Below are 16,512 nucleotides of genomic sequence, written 5' to 3'. Positions count from 1 at the left end.
GTTTTATTGTAAACATTTTCATAATACTGTTGTGCACTAGGTAAATGGAATTTCTATTTATTACTGTCTGATAAATCCTATCTGCAGCATCTAAAAATAAAGATGCATTGGCAGAACAGCCACAAAGCTCTAGGTTTCTGAACAGAAAAGCTATTTATTGTTGTTATGGTTTTAAATCATGTTCAACAAAATATGATGAAAATGAAAGGTAGGAATACTGAGTAAATGAAAACTTTTTTCATAATAATAAGAGAAAAATTACTACATGCGTGCTGGCCATTCATATAGTAGAGTTATCAAAAATGATAGCTAATAGCTCTTTTTATTTAGAGCAATCTTTCCTTTTACGTCTCACCATTTAATCTTTAGTTTAGCACATTTTTGCTTCAAAAACTGCTGGACAATCAGAATTACCCAAGCAACTGAGGAACTTAGCTCTGCCTATTCCCTTCACATCGCAGAAAAGCATTTCTAAACAGCAGTGGAACTATGAAAAGCCTCAGCAGAGCACTTTGTGATTTTCAGCAGTAATAACTATACACACTGGCATGAGAAGAGACCATCATATAGATCCCCACAAATCTCTTCTGTGTGATAGGGAAAAGGGGGAGAGATATTGTCCCAGGTTAATCACTGGGAAGCATTTGGATCATAATGTCTCAAATCAATCAGTAACACTTGGGTTGCTTTAAAAAATTAGGTGAATATTAAAAGTGGGAAGTGAAAGATACTCAGCAAGAAGGTCTCCCCATTCCATAAATTTAATGATATTGATCTACTTTGAAAGAGGGGAGCTTAGAACAACCTCCTACTGAACAGTGTTGGCAAACTGGAATTCAAGTGTCCATCACTTGAATATATGAAGCGACAACTAAGTATCTGCTTCACACCTTTTCTTCCAAGAATTTGCTGTGAACAGTCTTAAAGAATAGATTTCTTCTGAAACTATTTTTTTGGACACTGTCGATTACCCTGAAAATGGCCAGTGCTGCTTCCCTCTCTCTTGTTTGGAATCCTTTCTAAGAGTAAAAGAAAAGGAACTGTATGGGAGCATAGCAGTCCTCTGAGTAAGAAGTATCAGTGTCTACTGATGTCTTGTTTGCTTCTGTATAGAATAATTTTTATTTTAAACATTGTATTCTGAAAAATGCCTAGCTCCTGTCAGCTGGAAAATTTTCCACTCCATGTATCAGTCTGAAATGTGTATGTGCTAATGACTAAATCATTTTAATGATGTGTTCATTCTATCTTTTGTCTGGATTTTTTTGCAGACTAACAAATGGTATACCCTCTTTGAAACAAAGGTGTTTCACTTTGGTATGTAATACTGAGGTATCTGATGTCTCCTGTAGCTATACACTGTGTATGATTCCGTGGGACATGTTTTTTCACACGGCAAAGCTGAAAATGATGAGCGATGAGCTGGGCTGCTCAGTCAGTGAGATACACTGTGGCCCAAAAGTCTTCATCGTCCCTTCCCATGAATGGCTCTGTATCCACAGTCCTAATTCTAGCATCTGAATTCTGAATGAAAGAGCCGAATTTGATTCTCCTATTTTTAACTGTGAAACATGAAAGCTCCAGAGAATGTATTACCCTTCCTTGCACCACTGTTTGAGAATGATGTCAATGTTGTCAGAGGAAAGTGTTCATTCAGGTCCATTAACTGGGAAACCTGGAGTAATCAGTGAAAGTAAGCACATGATGCTGACTGGTCTGGAAATTGTGACTGAAATATTTTTAAAATTATTTATAAGGAATAAAAAACTGAGAGGAATGAGGAAAGCTGTATTATTTTCACCCCTAGGTGGCCAGTCCTTAAAAGAAGGACTCAAAGCTCAATTTAAGTTTTTGAAAAGTTCATGGCTCTGATAAATAATTGATAAATTAAAAATGGGTACTAACTGTACATAAATAGCTGCCTACAAAGAAGCAGCAGTGCAAAAGAATTATTTCACTTCTTCATATGACTGGCATGAAGAAAGAACCTTGTGAACATTTTTGGGTTAGACCTTACTCTAAATTCAAAGACATTTATTCTGACAAAAGTAACTTCCATATTTACATCACTAAAACAGTAACTGAAAGACGTTTGATAGAGGAAGATAAGTTTCCACCATGTCAAGAAACTTCCTGGAGAGACTAGAACTGCAGAAGACAATATATTGTTCTATGTCAGGTTTTGTCTGCACACACAATGATACTGAAGAAGGAAATAAAGGACTTAAATTCCAAGAGGCTTTTCTGTGACAGAACAGGTATTTCTTGTCAAGGAGCGCAGCTTTCTTGGGCAAAAATGAAGGATGAGTTTCCAGTTCAGCTTGCTCTACTTCATTGCTAGAGGAGTGAGAGGATGTGAGGTAGGAGTCAATTGACAAAAAAAATCACCTACAGTTGTGGGTTTTGGTTTTTTTTTAAGACAAAAGTAGAAGAAAAGTAGAAGAAAAATAGAAGAAAAGTAAAAGAGAGAAAGAAGAGAGAAAGAAGAGGGAAACATAGAAAAAAAATATTGTACTGACAGGAACATTAAAATACAGTTCTGGCTAGATAGATATTGTTGGATAGAAAAAGGAAGGTAGATTCACAAGGATTATATCTGAATAACTTCTAACATTTACTGCCTGAAAAGGAAAGCAAAGATAAACAGGGCTGCTAGAAGAATTAGGATCCAGCAAATATTTCAGCCTTATTAGCAGTAATGGGTCAATCCATTTTCCTATTTACACTCAGTGCAGCACCACTGAGGTTGATGAGCTTGCAGAGATATATCCGCAGGGAATATCTGGCAGGGTGTATAAGCACTACCAAATAATCATGTTTATTTGAAGCATCCTACAGCCTTTTCATCTGCTGAGCCACAAACTGAAATCACAAGGTTTCATTTAGGTTCAATTTATGCAAATTATGGCACATCCTAGAAGATAAGTAGATATTTCTGTTCTGATACAAAATGATCAACTTACATCAGAATTAAATCTCAGCTGGCAAATGTTGCATGATATGATTTGTTTTCTTCGATGAGGAAGAGGAACCCCAAATGTATGATTTATTACAGCTTTTTGAATTGGGTCCATCTGTAAAGAGAGAAGAAAGAGAAATAGAAAAGCTTTTGCTGTTTCACTGTATGCTATGTTCTCTGTAGTCTCAAAACAGATTCTGCATCACGCCACAACACATCCCACACTACAGAAAATTATTATTTTTCTTTGAAAATGAATAATTTTTTCTTCATGCAGTTTTACAAAGAGGTAACACAGAAAGGAACAAATAAAACTGTCATTAGCTATCTTGCAATACATATCCTTAGTTCAATTATATATGCACCAATCTCCCTTTGCTGAAGAAAGATATGAGCTATAAATGCTGAACAAACACCAATTTATGGTTTTTATATCATAGAAAAGCTAGTTCACTAAACAAAATAAGAATATTTTAAACAAAATTACTAAGAAAAGGATCAATGGAAATGTGAAGGAATATTACATACAAATAATTCCAGAATAACACTCAATATTACATAAAAAAAAATCATTTCCCAGGAACTAATAAGTTAATTTTTTTTCTATAAAGCAACTTCTATACAACCTATGAAAAATCTAAATCCTCCAAAGATTATTTTCACAGCCACTTGGAAGAAACAATTTTGGATAAACCCTACCTTAAGGATGAACTTCAGCTTTCATGAAAAGCATTATTCTGAACTAACCTCTAGCAAAACACTGATCTGGCAGTGTGTGCAAGCCTAGGTCCTGTAAAAAAATGTACCATTCTGGCACAGAGCTTCACAACAGCCACTCAAGTGATTTTACATGGAGGACTGAAATCAACTTCCCCAAATACAGTGGTCAAAATTATTTACATTTCTTTTACACAAGAAGCATTTGACAGCTATTTTAAAAATCTAGTAATAGCTTTATAGCATTTTTGTAATGTCACTGATAGTTTTTATCTTTAAATTGTATTGTTAAAAATTCATAGATTTTGTTGGCACAAATACAACTAATTGTCTAGCTCTATTGATAGCCAGTCTCCACACAGCATAATTTGTATGTGTCTTACGAAAAAAACTCTTTTTCTCTGCTCATGTCCCTATGATTCACTTTTTTACAGTCTGTTAGTAAAGGGTTATCTGATAAATAAAGAATCAGAGTTTTTCCTTAGAGTAATCAATTATTCATGGAAGGTGTAACGGTAGACAGTCATGGCCTCTACTGCAGTGAATCCAGAAAAGCTCACTACAGAAATTTTGCATCACCTGACAGCTGTTCAGTGTCAGATATAAAATAGGTCATGAAACTAATTTCTGTTGAAAAGAAATTCAGATTGGTTAAAAGAAAAAAAAAAAAAAGGAACGAAGGAAATGGCAGGGCTTTACATACAGGTTTGGAAGAAATTATCGGTTTGAACATCCCCTTCCATTTGATATGAAAGTGAAATACCTCATACCTTTGCCTAACCACCAGCTTAAAAGAACACAAATCCACCTAGAAACTAGGGATGCCGCTGTAACATAACCCCAGAATAACACTGACGGCTAAGGTCAGAGAATATCAAGCTCTGAAACACTACAGCATACTGTGCAAGACTCTCTGCTGTGATCAAATCATGTGCTAGGGGCACTCATTTTACTCAGTAGCACAGTCCAAAAATACTACTGTATAGTGTAGAAGGAACACCACCACGCAGGAAAGTAAACAGACAGTAATAGTTCTTTTTTTTTTTGATTGCTCCACTACCCAAGAGGTGACTTCTTATGCCAGCAGGACCAATAGACTTGTATCCTGTGATTTACAACACCAAAGCACAACATTTCTTTAGAAATGTAGGCACTGTTCCTTTAGCCACTGCAGGTCTAAAATACTTAGGGGAATCTCAGGCTCAGACATATGAATAAGTCAGTACACAGTAACAAGAAATTGTGCATTCTTTGATCCAGTGTAACTGTTTGCCTTCACAGTAACCACAGTTGTGAGATACTATTAGTTTAGCCTTCTGTGTACAACATGCTAAACTCTTTCACATTATCTCACAAGTGCCATATGTTAGGAAAACCATCAAAGAAGCTCTCTAAGGGTTATATGAAAGGTACCACCATGGTTCATAACATGGAGCAACTAATTTTTTTAGTTGGATTTACCCAAGAATTCCAGCTCCCAATGGGGTTGGATACTAAGAATGAGACAAATAATTTTTCAGAATGGAGAAAAATGAATGGGTGGAATAGGTGGTCTATTTTATATTTAATTTAATTTTGGTGTCATGGAAAACATGGAGCTTCTTTCCTAATCACTCCACAGATTTTCTTTTTTTAATCTGCTGATAGAGAAATCCAACTGCACACTTCCATTTCTCTTTCTAAGGATGTAGACTTCTAGATAAACAGCTACATGGCCTTATTGTGAACTCAGTGATCTGTGTTTGCGGCTTAAATGAAGAAGTGTTCTGGATAGCATCCAAATTGATTAAGAAAAGCTGCTTCAGAGTAAGAATGCCTTGTCTGCCAACTGCTCTTTGATAGTGCAAAGCAGAATTAAATTTCAAAACTTAGCCTCAGATTCTAATAGAGTTGGGACAGAATGCTGGAGTGGTATTTGACATTATTATTTTTTTCCTGGAGATTTCATTTGGGAAATACCACCAATCCATAAATTTCAAATAAACAACCAAAAGCACCAGATAAGCCTCCAGGAGTTTTACGCAGGAAATTTGAGAGAGGTAACGGGCTACCTAGGTGCAGTATGATAAGCACTCAGATGTCACAGACACTAGAAGACAGAGAGGAGCCCTGCTGAGAGTCAGAGGAACAAAGAGAGGCAGCTGATTGCCAGAAAAGAGAGAGCAAGGACTGCAGGGAAGTATAAAGAGGGAAATTATATCATGTAGCTGAGATAATCAGCAAGTGGTTAGATACTTAACAGAATCTCCAAGCACTTCTAGGCTTGCTGAATGTTACTAATTACACATATTAATTGTATTTCAACTTATGTAAATGGTATTTGCTTTCAAAATAAAAGTTATCATGATAAACTTAAATAAAATCTGCTTTTACTCATTACTAGTGCTATATTACAGTTGATGGGTTTTTATCTTACTTCTTGGATGCAAATGATTTAATTTACTCCCATTTATGGTGGAAGACAGAGAGGTTTGCAATTCACGTGAATATTGTTTCAGCTGTCAAAGCTGTACAGGAGAGAAAGATTTGCAAGAGGTTTACTTTCTCTCATCAACTTATTTGCACTGCAAGTTACAACACAAAAAGGACCTGTTTACTACCTTTTGCATTTCTACTATCCAGCACCAGGTATCTCTTACTATGTAGCACAGGCTGTGCCACACTCTTCTGTGGTCAGTCCAGGGAGAGCACATAGCTCAAGGTTCAATGCAAACCATAATGTAACTGATAGTTTGGGCTATGAAGATAAAAATGGAACGTTTCATATTTCATTCCGTTAATTTTTGTTCTTAATACATAAAATCCACAGCAATAATATAGCAAATTTTATTTATTCAGGCTGAATTTTGTGGCAACATGATTATATTTCATTTCTTTGATCAGATACTGTACTCCCTTTGCAGGATCTTCATAAGCTTACCATACTTCAGCAAAATCCAGGCTTAAACTCAGTGTATGGTAGAATTTGGCCCCTTACTCCATTTTCTTAGCTTTCATATTACCACTTTCCTTTGGTGTTGCTTGCTTGTTTCAAATTGAACCTTGTCAGAACAATGATCTTAGCTCCATTCTTCTTTGTTCTTGTGCTTACCACAGAGCAAGAAAGAGCTCTTTATTTTGTGGACTGCAGATGAAAGGAGTGGGTGTTGCATGAACTTTTCTGGGTGAAACCTCTATCACAAAATCATGAAGAACGTGGCCCAGGAGATCTCATGCTATCTGACATGCCAAGGAAACGTTTCCAGAATCACCATAGCTGCTGTCCTTGAAGGCCTTCTGTAGACCAGTCTCCATCTCTTAAGTTTCATTAAATACCTGCTGAAGGCAGAACGCTGGCTGGTAAATTTTGCCTACAGAGAAATTTGATCTTTTGAAAATGTAAATTTTACATAATTTCCACAAGTAATTATGAAGTTTTTTGTTTGTTTTTGTGAAGAATGTTTGTTTCTTAATGCTAAGACATTCAAACACATAGCTCTTCCTGAATTTAAAAAAACAAACAAAAAAATTATTAGTCCTTTTTATGTGACTTCTCATCCCAGAGGCATAAGAGTATGCCTATTTAAAAACATCAACAACAAACTGATAGAAAAGGAAAACATGGAAGGTTGATCCATAAAGGCTCAGATCACAAAATGATATAAACCAAAGTGACTTATTTTTATTTCATTTTTTTTAATTGTGTATTAAAGCCAAAGGGCATGACATGAGCATTTCAAATTCTTGAGGCTGGTGGTAAACTAATGGAATTGCACTAACATCTATAAACAAAAGCATCCAGGTCAAAGGATGAAGATACTGTGGATTCCCAGAGCATGTTCAGAACATATCATAGGACTAAAACAATGACATAAGTAAGAAAGTATTTTTACTTCAAAGCCAAAGAAATTATCTGCAAAAGATTGACTCAAACCACTATGGTCCTATACTAAATGAGCAGAAAAACACATCAGGTCATTGAAACTCTCAGGAAAAAATTGCTGTAGATCATTTTAGTGGTAATTTACAAAAAATTACCCACCAAAAGACTGACCTCCATTACTTGAATAGGTGAGTGAATTCAGTGACACAGCTATCAATACCTCTCAGAAGTTCGTAAAATCCAGATGCTAACACAATGCAATGCTACAATGAAAATAGCATTAAGTGACTGATATTCTGAGTACGGTTTCTTACCATAGGTCTGCATTTCTACAAACATAATTTTTGTACTTACAATTAAATAAGTCAAAACCACTGTAATGTTATTATACCTGCAGGCAAGGTATTAATATTTCCACATATGAATTGAGACATGTGAAAATCTTAATTGTAAAATTGATAAGAAATAAAGTTAACTCAGTGGGGGCTCCTTTCATTCATTCTCTTGTGTTCCAAAAAACGGTGAAACTAATAAGAGCATTGGAAACAGGGTAAATCCTGTACTAAGCACATACACAATGACTTAACCAAGCAAAAAAAAGAACATATCATATTCTCTATGGCTTATACTTATTGGTGAACTTAATTAATTTTTAAACCTGCATGATGGATGCAGATTTAACATCAAACAGTTAAAACATAAAACTGCCTACTGCATTTTAATTGTGACGTACCAGCAGAAACACAGAAGAGCAGTTACTAAAGCTATAGGAAAGCTTCTCAATCATGTAAAGCTACTGCTATTTATTGTTGGGGAACTTTTTGAACCAGAAATTTTCTCAGGGCATAATTTGACTATTTCCAATTGAGAATTCAGCAGTTCCTTTCTGATCTCAGTAGCATAAAGAATTAACAACAATTTCCCCTGTGATCATGCTGGTCAGTTGTACAGATGCAGGAACTCTGATGTTTTGGAGAATTGCTAGACATTCAGCCTTATATGGCCCATATAGAGTGCCCATATTATTGGCACTGTTCAGCTGAGTTGTAGGCTCCTTCTCCAGGAGATACTTGGCATCTACAGCAGCTGCACATTCAAGCTGGACAAAGCACGTGCAACAGGTCTAAAACTTCCAGGTGACCTACTAGGTGTCACACGTTGCAGTTCATTTCTGTGTGTGCACATGCATCTTAAACCCTCTTCAAAGTATTTACTAACTGTGCATGTCAAAAAAAAAACAACAAACAAAAACAAAAACAAAAAAACAAAAACAAAAACAAACTGTGCAGCACATGTAGCAAGTCTGATGCCTTCCAGAAGCGTCCAACCTATAACTTAGAATCTACTTGACGCATTCTTAATATACTGGTGTTCAGGTCAGAAACAGAACAGTTCAACAGCAGCTCAGTGATTTGATCCTAAGCATAACTGATGTTTTTTATTTCTATAAGAAATAGTTCCCATTGTTAACACTAGCAGTCCACTTTTTTTTCTTTTTAAAATATCTCATTAATCTGTGAACAAGAATCTTATAAATTAATCAAAGAACACAATTCAAAAGGAATGATGGGAAGAGCTTAGTAAGCATAATTAAAACCCCCCAAATAAATGTTCAACAATATTTTGGTTTCACGTGCAAGTAGAACAATGTGATGTCAAATGGTTAAAATACATGTTCTAGATGTGCTACCATGCATGGTTTATCCTTTTACAGCAAATGTATTCAGTATTGCCCTAGTAATTATGGTGACTAATTATGTAGTGAATTGACTCAGCATTACACAACTTTTTTTAGTGTCTACCATTTCTGCTTTTTTCAATGAAACAGGTTAGAACTAACCTGACACTTTTCATATACATAAACCAGAAATATTACTCGACCTAGTTAAATATAAAACAATTCATAAAAAATACCTACAGCAACTACAATAATGTGCAATATTTACAGAATAATTAATTTTCTTTTAAAAAGTGGTATCTATCAAAAAGAAAACTGTAGTGACTTCCCAAACAATGTAACCCGTTTATGTAACTTGAATAGTACTTCAGAATGAATTCCCAAAGTAAACTTTCCATTCTTTTGTTGAAATCTTGTAAGAGTATAAGGATTTACTTTTTTTAATGGATCTATTTGATTGTAGCATTTGTCTAATCACCTTCCTGATGTGACTTTAGTCCTCCTCTCTTTCTTTCTTTCTTTCTTTCTTTCTTTTCAGTTTTTTCTTGTCGATTTTTCCACTTGCCAATGAGATGCTGAGGCAGCAGCAGTATTTCTGGAAAACTGCTTGAATATACAGAAACCAGTCAGAGCTAAAGGATTTGCATTCACAGTGGTATTCCAAAGAAATACTGTAACCACATAGAGATTATGCAAATCCTTATACTCTGATTGTCTAATAATGGTTGTCAGTCAAAAGACAAGAATTTGCATATGCTAACTCTAGTGAGAAATAATCACACAGTGATTATGCTAATCAAACACGCTAAACAACATGGGAAGGACTGTCAAACTGGAACAAATCTGTGTATGCATGTGTACATATGCTAAATACAGAAACACACAGTGCTAGAAGAACATTACGGTTGCCGGCCAAGCCCTTAAAATATGAAATGTCTATAAGCCTTAATTTAACACCTTTATGAATTTACATTTTTTAATTATGTTCACATATTTTTCCTGAGATTCTGGCTTTGTTCTGTTGACAATGTTCACTTAACGAGCAACTGTTCGATGTTGTGTTTTGTCCAAAGGGTGCAGTGAATAGCCCTAGACCTCATTTACTGTATAAAGCTGAAACCTGGCTCCCAGAGGAAATTATCAGCCTATTCACTGGCTCTCCTACAGTCTTCACTGACACAGAATGTGAGTATTGCACATCTATAAGTAACTTATTTTCAAAACTTCTTTGTTAGATAAAAGATGGTATTTTCTGAGAAATTGAGAATAAAAGTGTACATTAGTTCCAGTTACCCAATTTAAAAACCTAATGATACTTACTATTATACTGCCTTTCACATGTTTACCACACAGTAAAGGAATATATCCCATTGTTAACACTAGCAGTCCAGTTGCCACAGATGCATCTGTGAAGGCACTACAGAGGCTAAACGTGGCCTTACCACTTCAAGTTGGACTCACAGTCCATGAAGTTGTCTGAGAAAAGTTTGCTGTAAGTGACTTGCCTCGCTTCTCTCATAAAAAACTCTCCAGGGTGGTATTCAACTGGTTGTCTGGAATGGGATGGCCTTTTCTTTTTCTTCAGTCCCATCTCATTCAAAACATGTTTTCCAGTTTCTTCAACAAACAGAACAAGAATACCATGGATAATAATCTTCTGAATTACAAAACCATGATTATTCCCCAGTGCTGATCCAAAGGACATACAAAATTCTACCAGACCTAAAAGATTCTCCCAAAGGAGAAAGGATGAAAGGCAACCAAATGTGGCATGTTTGTCATGTTGCTCAACTATCCAGTGGACAATGCTCAATACAACAATTGCAGTATAATAACAGACTCACATGAAACAGACCACTGTGAAAGTGGGAGAATTACTTGCTCCACTTCCAGTAGGCATTACCAAAGTGGTGTGGAAAGATGGGGTGGTGTCTCTTTTCAGCTGCTCACTTAAATGAGCAGTGACAGACAGTAAAAATATTACTAAACCCCAAACAATTACTTAAAAAGAGATAAAGTTATGCTCTCTGTAAAGATACCATTAAAGATAAAAACCTAGGGTTCACAAATGCCATTTGTTTTGTCAGCTTCAACCAAGAACAAAGCAAATATAAGCTCATGAGAAAAAGAACACATTAAAAAAGCTCATGAGAAAAAAAGAAGACATTAAAAAAAGCTAAGGGTATTTTCATGTTCTGTGCTTAAGAAAAGAACTTGAAACAAAGGTTGGCAGGCATAATGAGGGTTACACAACAAATTCCCAATAGCATCATTCATATGTGAATGAACTTCAGAAAACTGGACCAAATGTTATAATTGGTATTTAATAATAATGGGTCTTTCTAATGACAACAACAATAAGAGCAGGATGTGTGCCAGACAGAGTACTGGCAGAGAGGCACTTAATTCACTCCTACAAGTGAATTGCTACGTGACTCCAAAATGGTCTCTACAAACTACTACGTTTTTTTAGAGAAGTGACTGTGTATATACACATTTAAGGACTGGGAAAATAATTCTACAATGAAATCTTCCTGATCATGCTGCTATGCTTTTTTAGCCTATTTTAAAAATTGTTTTTATTTAGGATATTTATACACATTCCTACCAGAAAAAGACCAAGAGATGCTTCAGACATCATTAAAATACTCTATCAAATCCATACTTTTAAAACATTACAATAAATGTGAAAATCTGTCATAGTGAGTTAAGATATAACACTGGGAGAAGTTATAATTCTTAAGCCATACTTGTAGAACCAGAGAATAAGAGACTGAAAGGGACCATCAGACATCATTTAATCCACACCTCACACACACAAAAAAAATGTTATGGGGACAGAATATTTTTATCCTCAGTTTTAGGGGGCGCAGGGAGGCTAGTGGGGTGGAGTCTTGGAGGGTGGCAGTGTGAGAGTGAGCAAATATTTTCATACAGCAAAGGCTAAAATACACTAATTGAATCTTGGAGAGACAGAATTTTTTCAGATTCTCATTTTATAACTGTTTTAGACTAAAACACTTCAACACTTCAGATTAAACATTTACCAAAGCTGGTCTGCTTGTTTAGCCCCTAGGTCTCTGACAATCTTTTACAGCAGAGTAATTAGAATATTATTGAATTTCTCTCCCAGTTCTTAAGTGGATATCTGTCTGTCCTCAAAATCTGGTGGAAGCATTTCACTTCAGGTGTAAGTGCACGCATTTGCTGGTATGATTATTTGACCATGGGTGTTTTTTTTCTCTTTTTCTTTTTTTGTATTTTTTTTGTTTGGTTGTTTTTGTTTTTTGTTTTAGGTCAGCACTGGAAAAAAAAAAAAACACCACATAAAAAATCTCAATTCAGAAGAAATGTTCTATTATCCTTAATTAAATTCAAAAATATAAAACTGTGACCAATTGTCATCAAATTGCCTCATATCTTGAAATTCAAGACAATTTTATTTAAATTCATCACCAGCAGTCAACAAAGAAAAACAAAGTTCCCCAGACTCTTCAGATACAGGAACAGAGTGCTGTAGTTTGCACATGCAGCTGAATACACCCTTATAACAGGTGATGGTTAAGTATGAGGGTAAAGAGTGAGTACAGCTATATTCATAGCCCTCATACAGATCACTAAGAGCATTGTATCTCCTTGTATGTGAAAAATATTTTAACTTTACTTGGCTCATAGATTATGGTCCATAGGAGAAGTCATTAATCTGCTTACTTCCTCCATAATACTATCAGCTCTAAAACTGCCAGAATTTTTGAACCAAGATGTGACTGTGTGTTCAGGAAACTCACTTCCACTAAGAGAGAGAGAAATATGAAAATGGAAAAAAAATGTAGTAAATTCTCAATATAATTTGAGAGTGTACATAATAATGAAAATAACCCTTGCTGTGCCTAGTAACTATGTATGCATAAACAAAATCAGAATTTGGTACTAAGCTGAGGAAGATCCTAGGAAGATGAGAGAAATAGGTGGTCAGAAGGTGGTTTGCATTTTAATAAGTTAATTGTAGCAGCAAAATTAAGATCAACCTGATCCTTGCTTCAAACTCTCTAGGATGCATAAAGTAAGAAAAGACAGAAAAGAAATATTTTAGAACAAATGGAGATTATTACATTACTAATCCAACTCCCCACCAGTTGAAACATCTCACATTCTCTTCATGGTACAAAACCAAAGTTATATTCCTTTTTGATGAAAAGAAGACACTTGTACCTGCAATGGGTACTCACATTGTGACTGTGCCTTTTTGAGTAATTCTCCACAGATTGCCACTGAGGTTCATTCCAAGTCCCTTGTATGTCTTAGTGACTGAATCATTAATGCAATCTTGAGTGCACTGAACAGCTGTGGAGAATATAGTTATGGCTCATTCAACACTTGAAGAGCTTTAATCCCTTACTACCCATCTCTGAAATGTGATGCATTAAATAATTCTCAGTGTGTTTTTATATCATTTGGAAAAAAGATGAAAAGTTAACAGTGTACGTTTCCATGCAATTTCATCTTTGAATTTTTATCTGAATGATATGTCAAAATTAAAATGTAGGGAAGTGCCATTCTGACTGCGACTTCTGAGCTTTTTATAGATCAAATGGGAATTACATGAAACAAAGGAAGGAAAGAAAACCTGTTGTTACTTGTGTGCATATAGAAATGCTAGTCCAAAAGTTCAAGAAATCTCATAACAGGCTTAAAACAGCAATCTCCACTCCTTGCAGGAGTGTACTACCATCAATAAATATTTATGTATCTACATGGTCAAAAATGTGGAGATAGTAGGGGCCTTCAGTTTCTGAGATTTATTCAGTTACCTTTTTTTTTTTTTCCCCTGCTGTGAAAGGACAACACGAGAAGGAAGAATTCATTCATGTCTTCACTGTCACAGCAGATTATGACATGGTTTCTTTCTATACTAGTGATTTGGCTTGGAGCTAGCTCACTTGTTTTCTTGAATTCTCTGACTGTTTAAAGTTACTTCATGTTGATTTTGGTCTCTCCATGATTTCATGTAAACTCAAACTGGATGCTCTTATCTAAAATTAGCTCTGACTATACTGGTGATGTATGGATCCTGACACACACAAGGTAGACAGAGGTTCATTGACCAGATGAGGACTGCGGTGCAGGTTACAGTCCATTGCGTAAGAAGGGATGCTCTGTGTCCCTCCAGGGTGGAACCCCAAACGAACTAACACGTGTGGATGGGAAACAGCATTTGGGCAAAAAGGAAGGGATGAAGGAGCTAAGCACTGAGCTACTGTAGGCAAGTGGTCCCCAGAGTTCTTCCATCTCCTCAGACGACCCCCATCCAGAAGAGCAGCATCTCTTAACATTCAGTGCAGCTAGGGTGCCATTGAGTTTATTTTGAACTAATCAGGTTGGAAAGGATTTAATGTATATTATGAACTTAAACACAATAGGAAGTCTTGTCTGAGTATTTCACAGTGCTTTACAAAGACCACTTACAGACAGGTAATTAACATATGAAAACTGAGCTGTACTAGAACTTTTGGCAAAGCCACTTGTTCTCATTCACAGCATTATGCCTTAGCACTAGACAGCACAGGCATAATTGATTCAAAATCATCTCTGTCTGGAGTACCTCACACAAGTACCTATGGATGTGAAGACAGGCAATTTTATTGCCTGTGAACTGTCTAGCTTTTGCCCGCAAGTCAAGTACTTAAAGACACCTGCACTGCTAGTATATCTGTTCAGAAAAGAAACTCCACAATGTGCAAACAGCCCAACTCTGGTAATTTTGAAGGACTCATTTTTTTATGTATAATTTGATGCCTGCGGATAGTGTATAGGTGCATTGTCTCTGCTTTTATAGTAAAAGCTCTGCCCTGGAGATATCTACTGTACAGAATAGGTAAGAGGGATCTGATAAGGTGGCAGCAACTAATGAAAGAGTTCTGAAAAAATGAAGACTACACCAAAAGTGCAGTGCAAACACCAGAGAGTTTACTTCTACCTTCTTAGATGCCTTCAGGGCTCTCAGCCCAAGACTGCTTTTATTTTCTACCCATTTAATTATCTGTGATTATAAAAATAACATCACCAATGAAAACGTCATTCTTCCTGTTATTACAAAGCTCTTTAAGCTTTATACAGAAGTTCTATTAGAGATGAATCCTATTCACCAGGACTTATTCCCACTTATCTTGTCAGTCTGATGGAACAAGTTCAAACCGAGACTTGACCTTAGATCTCAGCTTTGACAATTATGTTCAGATCTTAATAGTTACATAACTGCACGCATTCATGTGTCAGGCTTAATCATTAATAACCAGGATCTTTGTGACACATTTAAAAGGTCAGGAAATATTATCCTTATTGTACAGATAGGAACCGAGAGTAAGTCACAGTTCAAGGTCACTACAGAGGTCTGTGCTGAAATGCAGAGTTGAACCCATTGTTTCCTCCACCAGCACCTTCAAGATCACTCAGAGTAGTGCCCTTGGCCAAGCCTTCACCACACTTCATGTGGCTCTTGCTTCTTGTTTTGAAAGACCTAGTGGGAGAGAAGCTTTAACCCTGACACCTCTCAGACACACACAGTTCTGCTAATGGATAGGATAACTAAAAAAAAAAATACTTTTCCTTCAGGAGCAGATGCAAGCTTCAGTGCTCCAAACCTCCACCTTTCTCCTTTTCCTGTGTTGTCTTAGAAGAAGTGCTGTTGCCTTTCCAAACACTACTGAGAAAACTGTACTACTTGTAATGTCCTTGATTTTGTGTAGCAGATTGCCTCTGCAACGGTTGTTCCTAAAGCTTGAAAGAAGAGGAAGCCAGGAGACTCAAATAAAGAATTAAAAGCAACAGTGTAGTTTGTTACATGGAAATGGACTTGTATCTTTCTCATATAAGAAATCTGTGTTATTAAAAAAAGCATCTGTGCAGTCAGCAATTTGAATTAATCATAAAAAAAAATTTCTTCTTTTTTCCGCCTTCAAAAAATTCTTCAGTTGACACTCCGAGGAGCCACACACCACATTCACAGCATGCAGCAGTGTCAACTGACCCTGAAAAATCCAGTATGTTCTTGAGAACCATCCATTAAGAGTTTGCAAATGGCATTTCTGAAACAACATCTTTCAAGTAGCAGCTTTAAGTTTTCTCTTCAGATTCATGATTATTGAAATGGCATTACCTGTGCAAGTTCTCTCTTTCTGTCATTTCTTGGCTTTCACATTATTAACTGCAACTTGAAGTTTAAAACTTTAAGTGGTATTATGCACTTATTAGGGTGTGAATTTGTCACATCAGTATCATATTGGTAAGACAATACTA

General features: G+C 36.0%; 1 protein-coding gene across 2 annotated transcripts in view; it reads right to left on the bottom strand.

Annotated features, from left to right (window-relative positions):
- ZNF385D (zinc finger protein 385D) overlaps positions 1–16,512 on the bottom strand; it is a 422,677-nt gene that overhangs the window by 90,910 nt on the left and 315,255 nt on the right. For both annotated transcript variants that reach the window (XM_082047152.1, XM_082047153.1), the window contains one exon: positions 2,964–3,074. In XM_082047152.1, coding sequence (XP_081903278.1) covers positions 2,964–3,074 — 111 coding nt within the window. The remainder of the gene's footprint in view (positions 1–2,963; positions 3,075–16,512) is intronic.

The sequence above is a fragment of the Streptopelia decaocto genome (assembly GCF_964273445.1).
Source record: "Streptopelia decaocto genome assembly, chromosome: 2".
In the NCBI taxonomy this organism is placed as follows: Eukaryota; Metazoa; Chordata; class Aves; order Columbiformes; family Columbidae; genus Streptopelia; species Streptopelia decaocto.
Note: the sequence above shows the minus strand (reverse complement) of the source record. Positions and strands in the feature narration are given on the sequence as shown.